At 52.6% G+C, this 22824-nt stretch overlaps 2 protein-coding genes across 3 annotated transcripts; both read left to right on the forward strand.

Moving 5' to 3' along the window:
- Positions 1-499: 499 nt before the first annotated feature.
- Bmp8b (bone morphogenetic protein 8b) lies at positions 500-22286 on the forward strand. 2 transcript variants are annotated; one of them, XM_011240420.2, is made up of 8 exons: positions 500-1694; positions 1732-1867; positions 10760-10949; positions 11338-11486; positions 18078-18272; positions 18708-18787; positions 19139-19249; positions 20580-22286. In XM_011240420.2, exons 1-8 carry the CDS (start codon positions 1566-1568, stop codon positions 20727-20729), a joined length of 1140 nt encoding a protein of 379 aa, XP_011238722.1. In that variant the 5' UTR covers positions 500-1565; the 3' UTR covers positions 20730-22286. The 2 variants fall into 2 exon arrangements, with proteins under 2 accessions (XP_011238722.1, NP_031585.2); NM_007559.5 differs by having other exon boundaries at positions 1353-1867.
- On the forward strand, positions 12440-14192 carry Oxct2b (3-oxoacid CoA transferase 2B). Its single transcript, NM_181859.3, has one exon. It carries the CDS (start codon positions 12481-12483, stop codon positions 14041-14043), a length of 1563 nt encoding a protein of 520 aa, NP_862907.2. The 5' UTR covers positions 12440-12480; the 3' UTR covers positions 14044-14192.
- Positions 22287-22824: the final 538 nt, after the last annotated feature.

Below are 22824 nucleotides of genomic sequence, written 5' to 3' on the forward strand. Positions count from 1 at the left end.
CACGAGAGAGAGAGAGAGAGAGAGAGAGAGAGAGAGAGAGAGAGAGAGAGCTCTACCCGCCTCCAGCATCAGCACCTAAGTCCATCCTCATTTCAACCTATCCTTGCCTTCAGTATCTTTGTTCTGTCTCACCTAGCCATTTTCAATGGTTAGTTGGCATATCCATTGTCTTTATGGGACTTTGAAATAGTATGGAAATTGACCTGTTGATTCGGTTATAAGACTAGTGTGTGCTTGAGGCACAACTGAAAGATTGCATTAAGGATTTAATTGACATTTAAATCTTTGAGGGGCTGGAGAGATGGCTCAGTGGTTAAGAGCACTGACTGCTCTTTCAGAGGTCCTGAGTTCAATTCCCAACAACCACACGATGGCTCACAACCATCCGTAATGGATTCTGATGCCCTCTTCTGGTGTGTCTGAAGACAGCGACAGTGTAGTCACAAACATCAAATAAATAAATAAATCTTTTTTTTTTTTTTAAACCGTTTAGGGGATCACATCAAGATGATTTTGGTGGTGTGATTTATTTGGAATATTATTTTGAATCCACGCTAAAGAATTCATAGTTGGTCAAAACCCTTATGTAGCGCACTGTCTGTTAAGCCCTTTAACGCATATCCCTCTTGGTAGCCTCTCCAGCAGCCAACCACCCAGTGCCTGAAGCTTTCTAGTTCCATTGTTGTGCGGCCTGAGGGAAGGTGTTTAAGCTCTGTGTGCCTGGGTTTCCCTCCCGGATACTCCAGAGTCAATCTGAGGTTGGATTAGCCAGCAGTGTGGTCTGTCTGGGCCTGGCAGAGAATAGCTTGGCGCACAGAACCAGCGCTCATCGGTGAAGGAGGCGTCTTCCCCGGACAGCGGGGAAGGCACCTAGCAGACAGGAGCGGCGGAGTCCGGGCCCTGGCAGCTTCTGGCGACAGAATGTGCCCCACCCTCGAGGCATGGTTGGCATCCGCCCCGCCCCGACGGCCAGTCCAATGGGCGCTTCCGGAGACATGTGGGGCCCACCCCAGCTCCCGGACTTGGGCGCTCTCCCAACTCTAAGCAATTCGCTCCAAGGTGCAGGTGTCTGCTTCAGAGACACCGACGTCTCCGCGCGGAGCCCGGAGTGTGCCCAGGCAGATGGATGGGGGCCCAGGACACCCATGATGGCTTCTCCCCGACCGGTGATACCTACCTCCGGGTCCCACTCGCTCCCTCCACCCCCACCTTTAGTAGTAGCGGTACAGACACCCTGTAGACGTGTGTCCGCGCTCGGGCCCGCCCCAGAGCCCCCATTGGTTGAGTTCACTAAGGGGAGGAGCCGAGGAAGCGCTCCGGGTTCTAGTCCCCGAAAGTCGGTCCTGCTCCGGACACTCGCTATTCCCTACCGCGCGGGCCCACGTTGCTCTGCGGGACCTACAGGCTGGGCTGCTGCCTGCGGAGCGCGTGGAGCGCAGTCGTCTTAGAGCTGCCCGCGACAGGTGCGAACTCGGGATCCGCGGCGCTGTCCCATCCTTGTCGTCGAGGCGTCGCTGGATGCGAGTCCGCTAAACGTCCGAGATGGCTGCGCGTCCGGGACTCCTATGGCTACTGGGCCTGGCTCTGTGCGTGTTGGGCGGCGGTCACCTCTCGCATCCCCCGCACGTCTTTCCCCAGCGTCGACTAGGAGTACGCGAGCCCCGCGACATGCAGCGCGAGATTCGGGAGGTGCTGGGGCTGCCGGGGCGGCCCCGATCCCGAGCACCGGTCGGGGCTGCCCAGCAGCCAGCGTCTGCGCCCCTCTTTATGTTGGACCTGTACCGTGCCATGACGGATGACAGTGGCGGTGGGACCCCGCAGCCTCACTTGGACCGTGCTGACCTGATTATGAGCTTTGTCAACATAGGTGAGTGTGCAGAGGGACCCAGGGTGTCCGCAGTCTCCACGTGGAGAGCGCATGGCTTCCTGTCTTGGAGGGACTATTCTAGCCATCTGACTGGGGATAGGCCTCTAGGAGCGTGAGGACCCTGCTTAGGGAATCGCTATGTGGCAGACTCATCACCCGGGAAGCAAGGACTACAGGGGTCAGGACTGGAAGGTCTGAGTGCTAGCGCAGGTTCCCCAGGCCTTGTCTCACCATGATGCCTAGGAGTAGTTATCTGGTGATGCCCAGGTCCCCTAGGTGGCACCGGAAGTCAGTCCTGGGGAGACTGATGAGTAAATGATGCTGTCACTGTGATAAAAGCAGCCCTGAAGAGAGGGACAAAGTTCAGTGTGGAAACCTGTGGTCATATCAAAGTGACCAGAGCTGACCCTCACGCCCGGATGGCGGGCTCTTTCTGTGTAGTAGGAACTGGTGGGTGGGGTGCAGTGTCAGGAGGTGGAGTGGACAGACTCAGACATGACTGTAGTCCTGTGGGCCTGGGCCCTAGCAGCTGGACCTTGGCCTGGCACGGAGAGTGTTCAGGCCAGTGAGTGACCCAAGGGGCAGCTGTGAGTCCATTCTCCCGAAGCGTGGCTCCTCCTTTCTCCAGGGACCTGTAGACATCAGGACCACTTTCTCCTACGAGTCTTAAAGGTCTTTTCCCCAAAACTTTTATCTGTAGCCATAAGCATTTACTGTTGGTTCAGTCCCTACCTGCTTTGCTCCTGTCTGTAACAGACAGCCTGGGGCTAGGACTGGGTACCAGGACTTGAGCTGAGAGCAGGGCAAGCAAGGAAGGGCCTTGGCATGGCCACCAGCCTCTGTACCCGAGGAGCTGCTCGCCCTCCCAGCAGGCACAGTCTCTTATTTCCCAGGCAAGGTGAGGAAAGCAGTGGCCGCCTGGAAACTACCTGATAAGGCCCGGGCTGCGTGGGTCTGCATCCAGTGCTCAGTTTTGTGACATTCCCTCCAGGGGAAGGAGAACTTTCCAGACTGTAAGCAGAGTGTGGGGGTGGGTAGCGGCAGGCCACCTTAAGGTAGGAAAAGGACAACCAAACCTCTGCTCTCTGCTCTACTGGTGGCTAAGGTGAGGTGGGGGTGGGAGTGGGGGAGGGGTCTGGGGGAGGGGGTGGGGGTGGAGCACAGTGAAGGACAAGAAGGTTCTCTGGCAGCACTGAGAGCCCATGGCTAAGAGGGGCTGCAGCCAGTGGGATCTCGATACAACCAACATTTCTGCTTAAAGACCAGGCTTGCGTCCTTAGGACACACTACATGTGGGACTTGAAACTGGCTCTCCATCCTCAGGACAGGCTGACCTATAGTGCAGGAATAGAAAAACTGAGCATAGCATTGCCCAAGAATGTCCCCAGGGGAATCTCTGATCAAAATGAGTCACCACCCAGCCCAGGCCTTACTCCCCTCCCCCAACTTTCTCTTTGGGTCAAGACATGAACAGCCCTGGTGGGAATAGCTGCTGTGAACAGAGCAGGGCCCAATACCAAAATGGGCCTTTGGGGATGTCATTTGCTCTCTCCAGGCTGGACATTACTCCCTTCTGGGATTCCTAGTAGATCACTAGAGGTGACAAATGGACAAGCAGAAAGCCGGTGGAGAGTCAACCTAGCCCTGATGATCCCTATTTATGCTACCAGCAGCTCCGCTCTGTACACAGGACAACATAGTTCTCAAGGTCATGGTGACTCATGCTTGTAATCCCAGCACTCAGGAGGCTGAGACAGGAGAATTGCTACAGCTTCAAGGCCAGTCTGGGCATCAGAGTGAGACCCTGTGTCATACAAGCACAGAAAGGGGGCATGAGGTCAATGTTCCGTGTGTCTGTCTTGTAGACATTTAAACCTAGATGCTAAAAGCCAACCGAAAGCTTAGAATTTTCTTCCAGTCCAGAAGATCTTTGACCTTTCACCTTCTTCCATTTGTTGTTGGCTCCTAGCAACAGCATGTGAATTATTTGGGAATCCCTGCTTTATGGACTCAGGTTAAATGGCTAGCCCAGGCACACATAGCATGTCCAAAGCCACATCCATAGTTATGAATTCCAAACTATGGATTGTATTTCCTACCATTTTACCTGAGTGTGCAGTAGGATCCATGGAACTAAAAAGCAGGTCTTAGCCGGGCAGTGGTGGCGCACACCTTTAGTCCCAACACTTGGGAGGCAGAGGCAGGTGGATGTCTGAGTTCAAGGCCAGCCAGGGCTATACAGAGAAACCCTGTCTCAAAAATCAAAAAAATAAAAAAACCAAAAAACAAACAAAAAACAAACAAACAAACAAACAAACCAGGTCTTTGTTCAGTGAAGACTCAGCATGGGGAACTCAATCAAAGTGCCTTCTTTATTTTGGCACATTGGCCACATTAGTAAACATTCCCAACCACAGTGATGTTTACCTGGTGGCTACCAAGCCCTGTGTGTCACACATGCTCCCAGATGCTGTTCTGTTGGCAAGCCAGGTAGAGTCCATGCGGGATCACAACAGAGCCATCAGCACATGCATTGACCCCTTTCCCAGCCCAGGAGCTTTTATTCCCAAGGCCTACGATGGCCAAGGGCAGGGGCAGCAATGAACTGTGGTGTCCAGGTATGAAAGAGAGAGACTGTGTGAGACTGTGTGAGAGACCCGGCCGTGGTCTCCCTCTGCCCCTGCCAGCTCTGCGGCCACAGATCCTTTCTCATCACTGACCTCAGGGTCTCTTCCTTTGGCTCTTACCCAGGGAATTCCTTCATTTCTTCACTCACTCATTCACTCATTCATTCAATCATTCATTCATCCATCCCTCCCACAAGTAGTCATACAGCACCTACTATGTGCCAGAAAGCCTGGTTCCTGGTTCCAGTTGCAGGGACAGTCACATTGCCTGTGTTCTTTTAGAGATGAGCTTCTAGTGGGAGAGACAGAGAATGCATACATGTGCCATGAAGATGGTTGTCAGGGACCACACACACACACACACACACACACACACGTACACACACACATACAAAGTTTGGAGACAAGAGGACCTGAGCCAAGGGTCTTCTGACCTGGGACTCACACAGAAAGAATTGCCATCCTGACGCTGCGCCTACTCTATGATCTGGCCTTTCCTAACCACTCCCCCAAGCCTCAGTTTCCCCTTCTGTGAGATCGAAGTGCTCATCTTAAGGAGCTGCCAGGGCTGAGTAAGATGACAGCTGTCTGGCCACATGCCCAGACCTCCACATCTGTTCCTGCATTTGCATTCACAAGTACTGCCGCAGGAGAGTGAGGCTCAGAGAGGGTTGTTATAGTCCCAAGGCCATACAGCAGTTCATTTGCATCTGATGTTATGCCTGCCATGCAGCTGCCTTTATCCTCAGCCTGGGGCCTATCCTGCACCTAGATGCAGTAAGAGCTACTGTACCACACTAAATGTGGATACACACTGTAAGCTGAGAATCCTGTTCATAAACTGGACTCACATAGTCAATATATGAAATTCAAGCCATCCTATGGGAATTCCGGTTTTAGAAGCCAATCCTTCGAGGCTTTTTGATTTTTACTGGCAAAAATTCACTTGGCCTGTTTTATCTCAAAATGAATTTTTTAAATTTTAATTATGCGAACGCGTATGTGTACATATGTGCATGCACGTTCATATGTGTGTGGGCATTTGTGTACATGAGTGCTTGCCAGGGAGGGACGAAGCTGATGTTTGGTGCCTTCCTTGATTGCCATCCCTTTATTTACTGCCGAGTGCACTACTTCCATCAAGTCTAGCGAGCCAGCTTGCCTTGCTCCCCAAGTACTGGGTTACAAGCAGCCACCTTGCCTGTCCAGCTTTTCCCATTGGTTCCGAGGTCTGAATTTCCAACCTCATGCCTCCACGGCAAGCCCTTTGCTACTAGTAGCTCCCTGGTCCTTGTTTCTGGTCTTGTTTTTGGACTTGCATTTGATTGAATGAAGAGCCCACAATTTATTCATATTAATTAATTTGTTATTAGTGGCTACTTGGTTCTTTGCAGCTTGGGTTTACTTGAATGGAGTTGCTTTGACCTGGGCCTAATGTTGTTGCCTTATAGACCCAGTCACTTGGAAGCCAAGGCAGAGGCATCTCTAGTTTAAGGCTTGCCTGGGAACTTTACTGAGACCCTGAATGCAAACTCTAGTAACAAAGCAAGAAAGCAAGAAAGGAGGGAGGGAGGGAGGGAGGGAGGGAGGGAGGGAGGGAGGGAGGGAGGAAGGGAGGGAGGGAGGAAGGGAAGAAGGAAGAGAAAGGGAAAAAAGGCAGCTCAAACCACCTCGTCTCTTCTCTCCTAGGGCCTTGCCTTTCCTGGGCAAGTTCTTCTTCTTCTTCTTCTTCTTCTTCTTCTTCTTCTTCTTCTTCTTCTTCTTCTTCTTCTTCTTCTTCTTCTTCTTCTTCTTCTTCTTCCTTCTTCTTCTTCTTCTTCTTCTTCTTCTTCTTCTTCTTCTTCTTCTTCTTATTATTATTATTATTATTATTATATTCTTTATATACACTTCAAATTTCAAATGCTATCCCGAAAGTTCCCTATACCCTCCCCACCGCCCTGCTCCCCTACTCACCCACTCCTGCTTCTTGGCCCTGGCATTCCCCTATACTGGGGCATATAAAGTTTGCAATACCAAGGGGCTTCTCTTCCCAGTGATGGCTGACTAGACCATCTTCTGCTACATATGCAGCTCGAGACACGAGCTCTGGGGTTACTGGTTAGTTCATATTGTTGTTCCACCTATAGGGTTGCAGACCCCTTTAGCTCCATGGGTGCTTTCTCTAGCTTCTCCATTAGGGGTCCCGTGTTCCATCTTATAGATGACTGTGAGCATCCACTTCTGTATTTGCCAGGCACTGGCATAGCCTCATACGAGACAGCTATACCAGGGTCTGGGCAAGTACTTCTACCACCGAGCTACACTCAAGAACACCTCCATTTTTGGAAAGTCTTCCTTTTTCTTTTCTTTTTTTTTTGGGGGGGGGGCTTTTCAAGACAGGGCTTCTCTGTATAGCTCTGGCTGTCCTGGAACTCACTCTGTAGACCAGGCTGGCCTTGAACTCAGAAATCTGCCTGCCTCTGCCTCCCAGGGATTAATGAAAAGTCTTGATAGATCACAACCTCCTCCAGCTTTCCTCAGTTTGAATGGTGCTACATATCTTAGGAGGTTTGGCTTTTTCTGCTAGTCAGATCTGGGCTCACAGCTAGCCCACATCTTTCCTGGTTCTAGAGAAACTGAACAATATGGAAACAGGCCAGATTACATTCTCCACAGCCCTCGTTCCCACCTCATGCTACAGCACATCTGTGTGTTGGTGGTGCTCAGGGCGGGCTGGCAAGAGGGAAAGGAGATGGCCCAGCTGGAGTCAGGGAGCACGGAGAGCTGCATCCGGTGGGATGAATGTCAGCCATCCCCATCCCTGTAGTGCTAGCACTGAGCACATCTCTGATAGCCCCAGATCCATCAGACCCAGCAGGGGAAGGTGGCTTCCTTGTGGACAGAACATGTTGAGAGTCACCTCCATCCCAATATGCTACTATTGAACTCCAGGTCCACTCATTTCCATGGCTGAGTCTGAAAGGCCATGTTAACGGACCTTGAGTGTGTGTGACCTTGACAAAGAACCTTTTCTGGGCCTCAGTCTCCTCTCTCTGAACCCCAGCCCTGAAGACCCCAGTTCTTACCCAAACTGTGCCCACCCTTTCCTACTGCTGGGGATTCCTCTTGGGATGAGTCGTGGAGAAGAGAAACACTCAGGCCACCACCTCACGGAAGCCACCTCCTCTTCCCTCAGGCAAGAGGGGATGTGTCATCATGGGCCACATTCTTGAGTTTCTTCTGGAGGAATTGGTGCTCCGTCACATCCCCTAGGAATTGTTTTGTACCTCGGCAGACTTGATGTGGTTGCTTGTGCGGGTGTTCCTTTTTAATTTGGGGTCTGGAGCCAGCTGAGGACTGGCCCGGTAATTATGTGTGCAGAGCCATTTATGGAAATGGTCTGTGAAGAAAGCCAGTGTGGAGGGAGACTCAGCTGAAAATACCTCAGGAGGGAGGCTGGGCCTCACCACAGCGCTGAGGCTCCTAGTGGGAGAAATTCCTTCAGGTGCAGAGTGCACAGGTCACCAACCCCAGGGCTCCACCCTCCTCTGAGGTCCTTCAGGAGCCTAGGGTGGGCCCCTCAGCCGTTGGTACCAGCAGCACAGGGCAGTTAGACCCAGCCCCCTTTCCTCAGGGCCTGAGGAACCTGTCCCCACCCTCAAGGGTCCCATCAGGAAAGGAAGCGAATCTCACAAGCCCAGGCATCCCAGCATCTACTGGGGACTCCCTGTGATATGGTCGCACAGACCAGCAGCAGCAGCCCAGCCCTGGGAGCTGAGAGTGATGGACGCTGAGCCAGAGTCCTGGGAAGAGCAGAAGCTCACCCTCTGTCCACGGAACACAGCGGCTTGATGAACAGGCTGCCGCAGGTCCACTATCTACCGGACATGTTCAGTCACTGCCCTAAAGAGCTACCATCTAGATGGGCACCTCAGTCGGGGACAGAACCCATTGACGACACAAGGGAAGGGGACAGACCACTGACAGAAGTCAGAGCAGGAAATCAAGCAGGGCAGGAACCTGGTGCCAGGAACTGAGGTAGAAACCTCAGAGAAACGCAGCTTACTGGCTTGGTCACCGTGGCTTGCTTAGCCTACTTACACAGCTCAGGACTACTTGCCTAGGGGTGGTGCCACCATACACAGTGGGCTGGGTCCTCACATGTCAATCATAAGACAATACCACACAGGCTTGCCTACAGGCCAGTCTTATGGAGGCATTTTCTCAATTGTGGTTTCCTCTTCTCAGATAACAATAGCTTTTGTCAAAGTGACATAAGCTAACCAGCACAAATACCTGGAGAAGCCAAGTATAGCTTTCTCTGTGGCCAGGACATTGCTTTTACCATGTCTTTTCGTGGTTTTGCCCAACACGTCTGGGATACTTACGCAAGAACTGTCAATTCACACGATTTTGCAAAATGCCTCTGCACAGCATTTCTGTCAATATTGCATGCCTTATCTGTTGACAGTTACCTGTCTGATCTTACTTGTGACTTTCTCAAAGGCTGACCCAGAAGCACCCTATGAGAAGCATTCAACCCGTCTCCATCATTCTGGAACCCGTGGCTCCTTAATACTACCTACAAAGAAATGACATTGCCTAGTTTGGGGTAGGGGAAGGCAATGATGCTATGATCAAACCCGACACCTCACACATTTACAAGATTTCTTTTTTTAATCATCACATTCTATTTTTTTCTTTTTGAGCCAGGGTCTCACCGTGTGGCCCCAGCCTGTGTACCTGTGTAGACCAGGCTGGCTCGAATTCATAGAGCTCTGTCTGTCTCTGCCTGCGTGCTGGCCTTAAAGGCATGCACTACCACACCAGGGTTCCTCTCTTGTTTTTTTAAACCTCCTTAGTGCTGAGCTTAACTGTCTTGCTCACTGTGGTTTCTCCCACCCCCACCCCCACCCCCACCCCCCAGCCCAGCCATTACTGCCTTAAAGTCCTCACAGAAAGACAGAAAGCCCTCTCCATGTTTACTAGTGCTTTCAAGAACCTAGCTTGTGATCAGCAGGCCTAGTAGCCACAGAGGAAATTGTTAAAGACTTGGAAAGATGTAATTAAAATCTCTATTAGGTTTGGGGAAGACACGGCTGATTTAACCCCTGCTTTCTGGAAACATAGCTATGTCAGCCTTTGAGAGCGAAAGAATCTGGTGCACGCCTTTAATCCCATCACTCGGGAGGCAGAGGCAGGCAGATCTCTGAGTTCGAGGCCAGCCTGGTCTACAGAGTGAGTTCCAGGGCAGCCAGGGCTACACAGAGAAACCTTGTCTCAATCCCAACTCCCTCTAGCCCCCTGCCAAAAAGACAAAAACAAAAACAAATACAAATCAAACAAAACAAAAAGCAAAAACAAAACAGTGCAGGGATGCTCCCTAAATATTCCTCCCTAGGCATGTGTGTGCGGTTGGATAAAAGTAGGATTTGTTCTTCAGATTTGGCCTCTGCCCTGACAGCTGCACCCACCCTGGGCTCTCCTACCTGGACTCTCAGACTGTAGCTCTCCCAACACTGCACTCATGCTAAAGCACGCATGGATCGTTTGGCTCACTGCTGTGGGTCTGTGGGTAGGCAACACTCCCCTTACCCATGCAGACCAGCTGTCCTGTGAATAGAGCACCTCTGCTAACTGCTAAGAAACCCTGCCATGTCGGGCAGATGTCTCCAGGATGTTATGGCCTGTCCCAGGCTTGTCATCCTTCTTTAATGTTTATTTCTTTCTACCTCTGTTCTTCCACTTTCCTTATGTCCCCTAGAAGAAATGTGGGTCCTTTGTCCTCTGGTTGCTGGCACTGTGTCCCTCCCTTCCCTGAGGCCCTTCTGCTGCTGACCTTGTGGTGTGGCCTGCAGTCTGCACAGCCTTACCCAGAACACTGAAGGAAACTGAAGCACAGCCCTGCCAGCCAGGCTCAGCTGTCAGACAAAGGCAGGCTCTGGGAGTCCTCTATCCCACTGAAGCTCAGCCAATTACATCCCTGTCCACAGGGCTTCTCCTTGGAATGGAGCTGTTTCTCTACCTTGGACCAATGTCCATCTTGCCGCCAGCCTGGGGGCTATGAGAGGCAGCACTGTGACTGTCTGTGCGTCCAGGGGCCTGCTGAGCACATCCTCAGCTTCCCACAGCCCCAAGTCCTGAAACCTGGTGAGCACCCAGGGCAGACCACAAGCCTGTGTGTAGAGAAAGCATGGGCCCCACCCAGGCTGCCTGGGGTCCTACTCTGAGCACAAGCCATCCAGGCTCCTGGTGATGACCCCACTCCCACTTTGTCTTCCAGTGGAACGCGACCGTACCCTGGGCTACCAGGAGCCACACTGGAAGGAATTCCACTTTGACCTAACCCAGATCCCTGCTGGGGAGGCTGTCACAGCTGCTGAGTTCCGGATCTACAAAGAACCCAGTACCCACCCGCTCAACACAACCCTCCACATCAGCATGTTCGAAGTGGTCCAAGAGCACTCCAACAGGTACCGTCCCTCTGCCCAGTGCCCACCCCACCTCATAGCCTCCTGGTCTCTGGCAGGGGTCCTGTCCAGGGGGTGCATTTCCAAGAAAGGAAAGGGAAGCCTCCTGGGAAAGGGGCCTCAGACATGAGAAAGGGGTTTGGCCTGAAACTCCTGCCCTGTCACTCTGGCTGTGGGGCCCTCACTAGGTCACAGCACTGAGCCAGTGTCCCTATCAGCACATGGACTCTAAAATGTCAAGGGTTGATTATCAGGGAAATGTGGAACCAAAGACACCAGCCCAGAGTCAAGCAGGGAAGAGGCTCTGAGAGTGGTCCCCAGGCAGGCACAAGATACAAGCAGCTGTGCCAACCTCCTCAGCCCTTGGTTAATTGTCCTTTCATGTCCACAGGGAGTCTGACTTGTTCTTTTTGGATCTTCAGACGCTCCGATCTGGGGACGAGGGCTGGCTGGTGCTGGACATCACAGCAGCCAGTGACCGATGGCTGCTGAACCATCACAAGGACCTAGGACTCCGCCTCTATGTGGAAACCGAGGATGGTGAGACTCCAGGACTTAGCAGGGAGCTGCCCTGGGGTCTTGGGAGGTGGTTCCAGCAGAGGCCACCGGGCTAGTACACAGAGACCTCTCACTGTGGGGGTGTTGGGAGGGAGGTGTTTAGCCTTTATTGAGGACTTGGGCAGAATGGTGAGGTCCTGGACATGGGAAGGCCCCAGCCAGGAATGCCTTCTGGTCCACCTCATACATAGCAACTGACCTCCTGAGAACCAGGACCCCTCCAGGAAAGGGGTCCTTCTCTCTGGGCAGCAAGCCTCCACTCTGACAGGTTCTGTACTAGGAAGGAGGGGTGGGGGGATCTGCACCCCAGGTTTCCTGAGCTCAGAGCTATCACAGCTCTGCAGAGTTGTAACTCAGCAGGGAAGCCTGTTTCCTTGGGTACAGATGTTTCTACTTCACTCACAGGGGTTTCCTGGGACATTTCCTTATGTCGGGCAGGGAGGACAGAAAGGACAACAGGGCAGGAACAGTCTCTCTGGAGTCCAGCAAAAGGCTGGAAGATAGGTTGGAAAGGGAGGACAGGGAGGTGGCGGGCAGGGGTCACTCTAAGTTAGGGAAACGTGGCACAGCCCTGGGAGAGTTTAGAGTTTAACATCAGGGGGTGACAGATGGGACTGTGGCTTTAAAAGATGCGCTAACTTCAGCCCCTCCCTCCAGGAGGGGGGATCCTAACCTGGAACTGCCCCATCCCCACCTCTGCCCTGGGGCGAGCTCTCTTGGGTACAGTGGAGCCCCGGTGCTCACTGCCATTTGTCAGCAGCATTAAGCAGGGGTTTGAAGTGTCTGTCCAAGGCTCTTGAGAGACAGGCTGGGCAGCAGGAATGGCCAAGGGTGTCCTCGGCTGAGTGAGACCCACGACCATCCCTGGCAGTGTCCACCTCCCTGCTCTGTGACGCAGCGCAGAGCGCTGCTCTGCCAAAGTGCACCTGGTCTTTCTCTCTCTGTCCCGGAGCTGGGAGCCCGATGGCTGTGGAAGATGGCGGCGCTGAGGCTTCTGGCCTGGGCGCTCCCACGTGGGGTCTCTGCTCTCCGCCCACGACCTGCGCTGCCCCACCGCCTTATCCGCCGCTATGTTTCGGACCGCAGCGGGAGTGTCCATTTCTACACGGACCCGGTGAAGGCGGTGGAGGGCGTCAAGGATGGGTCGACCGTCATGCTCGGGGGCTTCGGGCTCTGCGGCATCCCCGAGAACCTGATCGGTGCGCTGAAGACCAAGGGCGTGAAGGACCTGAAGATCGTCAGCAGCAACGTGGGCGTGGACGACTTCGGCCTGGGCATCTTGCTGGCCTCCAAGCAGGTCAGGCGCGTGGTGTGCTCCTACCTGGGGGAGAACGCGCTCTGCGAGAAGCTCTACCTGGCGGGCGAGCTGGAACTGGAGATGACGCCGCAGGGAACTCTGGCCGAGCGCATCCGCGCGGGTGGCACTGGCGTGCCCGCCTTCTACACGCCCACAGGCTACGGAACGCTGGTGCAGGAAGGGGGCTCTCCAATCCGGTACGCGCCCGATGGCCACCTGATTACTCTAAGTGAGCCGCGAGAAGTACGCGAGTTTCAGGGCCGCTTCTACCTGCTAGAGCACGCTATCCGCGCTGACTTCGCACTGATCAAGGGCTGGAAAGCCGACCGCTCGGGCAACGTGATCTTCAGAGGCAGCGCGCGCAACTTCAATGTGCCCATGTGCAAGGCCGCGGACATCTCGGTGGTAGAAGTGGAGGAGATCGTGGACGTTGGTACTTTCGCCCCGGAAGACATCCACATCCCCAACATCTATGTGGACCGCGTGATCAAGGGGCCGAAGTTCGAGAAGCGCATCGAGCGCCTAACCACACGTGACAGCAAGCCCGCGCCCGGGAGCAAAGACAATGACCCTTCCAGGACGCGCATCATCAAGCGCGCGGCTCTGGAGTTCCAGGACGGCATGTATGCCAATCTGGGCATCGGGATCCCTGTCTTGGCGAGCAACTACATCAGCCCCAAGATGACCGTCTACCTGCACAGTGAAAACGGAATCCTGGGCTTGGGCCCGTTCCCTTTGAAAAATGAGGTAGATGCCGACGTCATCAACGCAGGCAAGCAGACAGTGACGGTGGTTCCCGGGGGCTGTTTCTTCGCCAGCGATGACTCTTTTGCCATGATTCGTGGCGGACACCTCCAACTGACCATGCTTGGGGCCATGCAAGTTTCTCAATACGGCGACCTGGCCAACTGGATGGTGCCAGGCAAGAAGGTGAAGGGCATGGGTGGGGCCATGGACTTGGTGTCTAGTAAAAAGACCAGAGTGGTAGTCACCATGGAACACTGTACCAAGACAAAGCAGCCCAAAATCTTGAAGAAATGCACCATGCCGTTGACTGGCAAGCGCTGCGTGGACCTCATCATCACTGAGAAGGCGGTGTTTGAAGTGAACCACTCAAAGGGGCTGACGCTGGTGGAGCTGTGGGAGGGCTCGTCGGTAGATGACATCAAGGCCACCACAGCCTGTTCATTTGCTGTGTCCCCCAACCTCAAGCCCATGCAGCAGATTAAACTTGATGCTTGAGGAGCCCTCCAGGGCTGATTTTCCAGTTAGTGACAACTGGACATCCTTAGCAGCACCTGACCACTGTGCCACACTGGCTCCTCCGCCTTCCTTCTGCTAGATGGTGTCTAGTGAGAGCCATGTGACCTTAATTAAAAACCCTAACCTGAGCCTGTGTGTCCTGTCCCTAACCATTGAAAACACTGATCCCCCTCTCCCATTTTCTGTGACATTCACATACCAGGCTGCAGAGGGTTCCCTGGGAGTCTCAACACCAGTGCTGCCCTCATAACTGAGTCAGGAAACATGGAGGAAAACATGGGACAGGAAGGCATCCTACCCAGAGTGCAGCTGGTGCTACTTCACTGCAGCCACGAAACACAGAACTGTGGATCCCGGATCGGGAGGAGGAGCCCTCCATCTTGTCCCTCTGCATTGTCTTCTTGGGTCCTTGTTTCTGTTATTAATTTTGTTTCCCTGAAATCTGCCTGCACCCAACTTCCTCCTGGGAGCTCGTGTGTGTCCCTGTGTTTCCTGTGGGAATCTGACTTCAGGAAGATGCTTGGTGCTGGCACTCCACCTGGAAGACCCACTGTGCACTAACAGTCCCAGTGTGTGTAAAGGAAGAAGCTGGGCTCAGCACAGGTGGAGTGGAATCTAACCAATGGCATGGATAGATTCTTCCCTGGTGAAGTGCATTGTCACTGTTGCTGCACCTCAGTGACACTGTCCTGGAAGTCCCGTTGGCCTGACTGCCTGACCCCAGTGTGGCAGTTCTGCGATCTGTCATTCTGAATCTGTGAGCTCGAAACTAAAGTGAAGAGTGTGTGTGTGTGTGCGTGTGCGTGTGTGTGTGTGCGTGTGCATGTGGGGGGTGTGTGTGTGCGAGCGTGTGTGTGTGCGTGTGTGTGCGTGTGTGTGTGCGTGTGTGTGCGTGTGTGTGTGTGTGTGTGTGTGTGTGTGTGCGCGCGTGGGTGCGTGCGTGTTCATGTGGGGTGTGTGTGTGTGCGTGTGCATGTGGGGTGTGTGTGTGTGTGTGTGTGTGTGTGTGTGCGTGTGTGTGTGTGCATGCGTGTGTGTGTGTGTGTGTATGTGGGGTGTGTGTGGGTGTGGGAGCGTGTGTGTGTGTGTGTGTGTGTTCGTGCATGTGCATGTGCGGGTGTGTGTGTGTGTGTGTGTGTGTGCGTGCGTGTGCATGTGGGGGGTGTGTGTGTGCGAGCGTGTGTGTGTGCGTGTGTGTGTGTGTATATGTGTGTGCGTGTGCATGTGGGGTGTGCGTGTGTGTGTGTGTGTGTGTGTGTGTGTGTGTGTGTGTGTGTACACGTGCTCTCGCCCTGACAAAGTATTCACCACCCCCTCATGTGTTTCTATCCAGAGCTGGGCAGCCTGGTACCCACTACGTTAGGGTCCAATCTAATGATGGGGGACAAGGAGCAGAGCTGCTAGGGCCGGTGCACTATTGCCTGGCCAAGGAGCAGCTTCTCCAGGACTCTCAGAAACAGAACATTGAAAGGAGCAGCCCCAGTCCCTCCCAGCTTCTGTCCCAGCCTCCAATGGGCCTCTGCCTTGTGCTGGGCAGGGTAGGAGTCGCTGTCTGCAGCTGCTTGCTCCAGGCACTGAGGAGTGGATATTTAGTGGGTCTTAATTTGTGAACCTGTAAAATGGGAACCTTGGCTTAGCAGCACCCATAGGCTCTCAGTCCAGCCCACCTTACTTTGAGAGGCTCCAAATGACCCCAGCCCTCCACCCCTCTACCTCCGCACAGCAGCTCCCCCCTCTGGCTTTGAGGAGTTCGGCCCAGGGCTGCTCTGAAGCTGCTCTGTGTGTGCCCAGAAGAGCCTGGGAGACCAGTTACACAAAAGATAAACATGCGACTGAGTCTGGAGCACTGATGGCTTCTGTGTCCCCCAGCAGCCAGGGCTCTGGGACTTCTGAGTAAGTAAGCCAAGGCCTGCCCTGGGCCCAAGGCTGCCCCTTGGGTCATTTGTAGGGTCTGATACTGTGGCTTTCAAGGCCCTTCCAGCTCACAGCTGCTCTGTCCTCCCAGTGTGTGGCCCTGTGACCTTCCCAGCGCTCCCTCTGTGCCTGAAACTCTGGCTCCTCACATCCCCTGCTCCCCACCATCCTCACTCTGCACCCCATCCTTCCTGTGCAGCTCCCCAACCCCTGCCCCACAGCTCTCGGCCACATTTCTGGGACCAAATCTCACAGCTTCCACATTTGTTGGTGGCAGGTGACGTCATAGGTCAAAGGTTGAATTGATGAGTTTTTCCTTCAAGTGGTTGGTGAGCATCTGGTATGGAGCCCAGCTTGGTGGAGGGCTCACCTCTGAGCGGACTGTCCGCAGCAGGCAGACAGTGGCCTTGACCTCAGTGTGTAAGGAAGAGCCTGGGAGAGCCCTTCGTGTAAACAGACAAGTGTACATGCACGTACGAGTGTGTTTTGTTTCACTGTGGTTTTGTGTTGGGGATTGTACCCAATGCTTCGTACTCAGTAGGCAGGCGCTCTATCACTGAGCTGTGGCCTCAGCCTTTTGGGTTCTTTCACACTTTATCCAGTACTGACGGTGGGGTCCAGGGCCTTGAGCACACTAAGCAAGAACTCTTCCTCTGAGCCACCTCAGTGTCTGAGAGTTTATCTGTGCACATACATGCATGTGTGTGTGCATTGGTGCTTGTGACAATCAGCTGAACAACGGTGCTGTGTTAGTGATATATAACGTGAGCATAGGCAGGCTTTGGTGTGAGGAATCTCACACGGGCAGAAGGGCAATGGTTCTGAGTCCTATGGTGACACCAGAAGGGAACTTGACTGCAGATGGGAGGTGAACATCGACGTGAGCTGCTGTGTGCTGTGGGTATTCTGGAGACCGATTCTGTGGTTGTTATACTGTTTGACTCTTTGGTTGGGTTTTCAATGATGCTTTATGCTTATGTTTTGAAGATTTCATACATATCTACTTCTCCTTCCTCTAATGTTTCCCAGTCGGCTTCCCTTTCTTCTTATTGGTTATTACCGAAGTACAGTCTCTCCTGCCATCTACACATAGATATGGGGCCATCCTTTGGAGTGGAGACGACCTACTAGCAACCAGATCTGGTGTTTTGTTTTTTCGAAGAGCAGGATTTCAGGAGGTTATGCTGGCTTCCAGCTCAGTTGTAACAGAAGAGGACTGAACTCTCTCCTGTCCCCCCCCCCCCCCCCATCTTCCTGCCTTTACCTTCTGAGTGTTTGTAGGCTGGACAACCATGCCAGCGTAATAGAGTGCTTCTGTGCTTAGTAAGGACAGGGGACACAGGCAGGGTCCACTAGCAAACCCAGAGCTGGTGGTGTAGGTATGGAGGCATCTGCTGTCCTTAGTGGATCTGGGGTGAAATCCCCTGTATACGTTCCATATTCTTCCTGTGGACAGGTCTCTGGTCTGTCTCCCTGAAGCCCCTTCCTTTCTTTGAAGCCCTTGGCTGGCCTAGCGAGCAAACAGTTGGCACTGGAATTAGCAGGATGTGAACTGAACCCTTGACTTTGTGACTGCTCTGACTTCTGTCCCGGTTCTGCCTGGAGCCTTGGTTGTAGGAATCTGAGAGGCAGTGAATGCCCTACCCTTGGATGAGCAAGCTTGCCATGCTGGGAGAATAAGCCCAAGGTTTGTCCTTGTAGAAGCTGCCATGACCTGGTGTGTCATGGAAAGTGCAGGCTGATAGGACCAGGGTACTGGGTCATCAGACCAAGAAAGCCACCCCCAAACTTGAGCATCACTGGCAGAAGACTCTGGTAATCTCTGAGTAGTAGGCTATGACTTGGGGTACCATGAGAATGTACTGAGGAAATTAATGGGTAAACCCCTGGATACATGTCAAATGTTTCCCAAGTCTATGTCAGGTTATCACTAGCAGGAATTCCTGTGGCTACGGAGGTCCCTGTTTCTGTCACCTCAGACCTGCTGGCTGGAGTGCTTGGGTTGGTCTCCAGATGAGGAAACAGGTTCATAGGTGTCATGCCACCATCCACAAGTCAAGTCCCCCCCACCTCCCCTCTCTGTTGTCTCTGTCTTCCAGGGCACAGCATAGATCCTGGCCTAGCTGGTCTGCTTGGACGACAAGCACCACGCTCCAGACAGCCTTTCATGGTTGGTTTCTTCAGGGCCAACCAGAGTCCTGTGCGGGCCCCTCGAACAGCAAGACCACTGAAGAAGAAGCAGCTAAATCAAATCAACCAGCTGCCGCACTCCAACAAACACCTAGGAATCCTTGGTGAGAGCAAGGCTGGGATCTGGGGCCTTCTTTAGAGTGGAGTACCTTCCAGTCCCTCAGCTAGCCCTTGTCCCCCAGAGTATGCTTAGCAGGGAGGGTGGGCTGCAACCAACAGTCTGCAGAGGAAAGCAGAAGCTGTGTGTGCCCTGGGGTCCTGTTGGGGTGTTCTTTGGAACGTCTGGAGGCCCCCCAGGCAGCAAGGTGAGAGATCTTGCTGAACACAGCCATAGCCTGTGGTGATGGAGCCACAGAAGGACTGTTGAGCTGGGTCACGGCACGAGCAGGGATCCAGAAGTGGGACCTGTGATTCCAGGGCTTTAGTTTCCTCTTGTCCTTCATTGTAAATGTGCCTCCTGTCACATCACCACTGGGAGTACCCATGGCAACTCTGTAGGGCAGGACCCCTGAATAGACTGTACCTTCTCGTCCCTGCAGATGATGGCCACGGTTCTCACGGCAGAGAAGTTTGCCGCAGGCATGAGCTCTATGTCAGCTTCCGTGACCTTGGCTGGCTGGTAATTTCTGCCTTTCCTCTGCCTGCTACCTGCAGACCCTGGTGTCTCCAGGGTGGGGGGTGGAGCTACTGTGCCTTTAATGTGCATCAAAGTTATGAAAACGGAAGTGGTCAGTGGGCTCTGCCCAGTAAGCAGTCAGCACTCCAACAAGGAAACTGAGGCTGGGTGGGCAGGGCCTCTGGGCTCTTCCTGCTACAGCTGCTGCAGGAGGCATAGGGGCAGCTGTGGAGGAATCAGGAGAGGGGGTGAGGGGATGAGGGTACACAGCCTCAGGTCATCCGGTGATAGGTGCTATGCTGATGATGGTCTATGGAAGGGCATTAATGTGACCCCCCCCTTTCCCACCCACAGGACTCTGTCATTGCCCCCCAGGGCTACTCCGCCTATTACTGTGCTGGGGAGTGCATCTACCCACTGAACTCCTGTATGAACTCCACCAACCACGCCACTATGCAGGCCCTGGTCAGTATCACAGTGCCTTTCTTGGGACCTGAGGGGCTGGACAGGCATGAGGGAGGAAAGAACAATGGTAAAAGGGAATGTTCTCTGCAGACTCAGCCATGACATTTGGTTTCTGCCCATCAGTAAACGGTGTTGCTCACATGGGTGTCTGAACAGACATGAGAGCACACAACAGATAGGTGCCCACTGGGCCTGCAGGACCCAACATGTGTCCTGTGTATCCTGGTAGATCTGGCCTGAAGTTCACATGTGCTCACCCATTATGCCTAGCGGGGCAACTCAGAAAACCTCAGATCTTTGGGGAACTGGCTCCTCCCCTGGCCTGTTCCCCACTTCTTTCCTGGCTGCCTGCAATCCCAGACACTCAGTGATGGCAGAAGTTACTAGTAGAAGGCAGCCACAACCGCTTTTTGACCATATGTTTGTGCTTGTAGAATCTGATGTTGAGACTTCCTTCTAGAACATTCTATCTGGAATCCTAGCACCCCATGGCCCTTGGCCTTGTATTTACCTAATAGGCAATTTAGTCAAATGACACTCTAGAGCAGTAGTTCTCAACCTGTGGGTCATGACTTCTTTAGGGGTCTGGTCACATATCAGATATCATATATATCAGGTATATACATTTTGATGATTCATAATAGCAAAATTAGTTATGAAGTAGCAACTAAGTAATTTAATGGCTGGGAGGATCAGCACAACATTAGGAGCACCAGGACAGGAGATGCTTTGAGTCAGTATGAAGGTGACCTCTCACAAAGGCCACTGGTGTTTGCTGGGTGCCTGGAGCTGCTGTCCTGACAGATGCTCAAGGCAGAAAGTGAATGCTTTAAAGATGGGTAGAAGGATTGGCACCCGTTTCAAGCTTAGTGACATCAGAAAGCCTCACCTTAGAAGCTGAGGCTGAGCCACATAAGCTTGGGGGCGTATTCTTGAATTTATCCATTTGTTCCATGAACATTTCTAGTTCAATCTTTAAAAGAGACTGTCCCTTCCACAGATGATACTAACCTGGTGGAGATATAGTAAAGCACAGAACAGTATGGGGCAGTGGGCTTCCAGAGGGTGCCCCATTGTACCCAGTGCTGAGACCAGCAAGCTTATCTGAGTCTCCAAAGTGGATATGACCATGGACCAAAGGCTGAGAGTGCCTAGGGGCTGTGTATCAGCACCTCCAAGCCAGGTGCCAGGACTGTGTCTTTGAGAGCTGTGGGCAGAGCAAATGTGCAGGGAGGGACCTGCTCTAGCTAGTCAAAGGCACGGGAAGGGTAGTGGGTGGGAACTGGGACCATCAGGCTCATCATGTACTACCTGCATCCCTCCCTACTAGGTACATCTGATGAAGCCAGATATCATCCCCAAGGTGTGCTGTGTGCCTACTGAGCTGAGTGCCATTTCTCTGCTCTACTATGATAGAAACAATAATGTCATCCTGCGCAGGGAGCGCAACATGGTAGTCCAGGCCTGTGGCTGCCACTGAGTCCCTGCCCAACAGCCTGCTGCCATCCCATCTATCTAGTCAGGCCTCTCTTCCAAGGCAGGAAACCAACAAAGAGGGAAGGCAGTGCTTTCAACTCCATGTCCACATTCACAGTCTTGGCCCTCTCTGTTCTTTTTGCCAAGGCTGAGAAGATGGTCCTAGTTATAACCCTGGTGACCTCAGTAGCCCATCTCTCATCTCCCCAAACTCCCCAATGCAGCCAGGGGCATCTATGTCCTTTGGGATTGGCACAGAAGTCCAATTTACCAACTTATTCATGATCACTACTGGCCCAGCCTGACTTGAACCTGGAACACAGGGTAGAGCTCAGGCTCTTCAGTATCCATCAGAAGATTTAGGTGTGTGCAGACATGACCACACTCCCCCTAGCACTCCATAGCCTGTCTCTTGGGGGTGCAAAATGGGATTTCTAGAGAAGAGTTTAAAAAATATGGAAAAGCTAGGTATAGTAATGCACACTTGTAATCTTAGCACTTGGGAAGCTGAGGCAAGTTCAAGGCCAGCCTGGGATATATATCAAGATCTCATTCATATCTATCTATCTATCTATCTATCTATCTATCTATCTATCTATCTATCTATCTATCTATCTATCTATCTCTATATATATATCAAGATCTTCCTTCAAAACAAACAAAGCAAAACCCTGGTGTATTTATGGATCTCAGTCACTAAACCTCTGGCCACAGGCAGCCACAAGAGGCCAGCTAATGAAAAAACCTATTGCGGATTTATCATCTGGATTTAGGCATCGTCATTAAAGAAAATGCCAACAGTTTCCCTGATCCATAGTCCTTGGTGCAGCTACTATAGGCTGGCACACAGTCACACACCTTGACAACAGCCAGAAAAAGTTGTGCCCTGTCTTGGTGCTGGAGCAAAGGTATCACAAACAAGGTGACCCCAGAACAGCAGCCAGGCAGTCCTCAGGTAAGAGGCACTGCCCCTCAGGTGCTCACGGTCCGTGCAGAGGTGGCAGAGCTGGTATGGCAGGGTGAGGAGAAACACAGCTATGCTACTAAGCATTCTTGCCCTGGCTCCAGAGCTATGCTGGACTCCTGCCCAGCAGAGGACCAGCGTCCCATGTCTTCCCATAAGAGGACTATGACATCTATCAAGAACTGCAGCCTCCCTAGCTACCTTCTAGAGCTGTCTTTCCTGAAGACCCCCAACAAATTGAGACTAAACCCAGTAGGCTTCTCGGGACTCTCTTGGCACTGGCAATAAGCAGGCCAAGCTCCAACCTACCTCCACTGCACCATCTGGATGATCTCTGGCAGAGGTTTGGTTCATCTGTGCAGGGTTTGTGACAGCTAATCTTGGTTATCAACTTGACACCTGGGACCCTCCAGTAGGGAATTGCCTCCATCAGACTGGGGCATTTTTGTGATGGAGGAAAATCCAATCCAATGTGGGCAGTACAATCTCTGAGCAGGTTGTATAAACAGCAGCATTCATCCACGGTTGCTGCCCTGACTTCCCTCAGTGATAAACTATGATGTACAAGTCAAGTAAGTAAAGCCCTTCCTCACGTTGCTTTTGGTCATGGTGTTCCATACACACAGGGTCCAGTTTGTGTCTGTGGGTATCTAGGCGGAGCACAAGGAGAAGAAGGAATGGACACTCAGATCCTCCAAACCAGCTGAGCATCCACAGCTGCATCCTGATCTCCACTCTTCAGGCACCATCACAGGAATTCATAATTTCTCGACAGTCTCTAAGCTCTTTATACATGGCTTGGCCAGGCTCTTAAACAGGCCCAAGTATGGTGGTCCCTCACTTCAAATGCCTGTGCAAAGACTGGTTTCTGCGCACAGAGGCTGACTTCTGTGTGTAATAGCAGGGTCAATCTGCCTTGGCCATGTCTAGATGTTCCTGTGCAGGGATGTTTTAGATAGATTAATATTTAATTTATGGAGTAAGGCAGAAGGTAGGTGGCCTCATCAAAGACAGACCCCACAAGCACAAGCCAATCCACTAGTCAGTACATATGTGAACACACACACACACTGAGAACACAAATACAAAGTCAGTCACCAACTATTTGCTTCTATCGCTGTAGAGAGAACGAAGC

Source organism: Mus musculus, chromosome 4 (assembly GCF_000001635.26).
Source record: "Mus musculus strain C57BL/6J chromosome 4, GRCm38.p6 C57BL/6J".
Taxonomy (NCBI): Eukaryota; Metazoa; Chordata; class Mammalia; order Rodentia; family Muridae; genus Mus; species Mus musculus.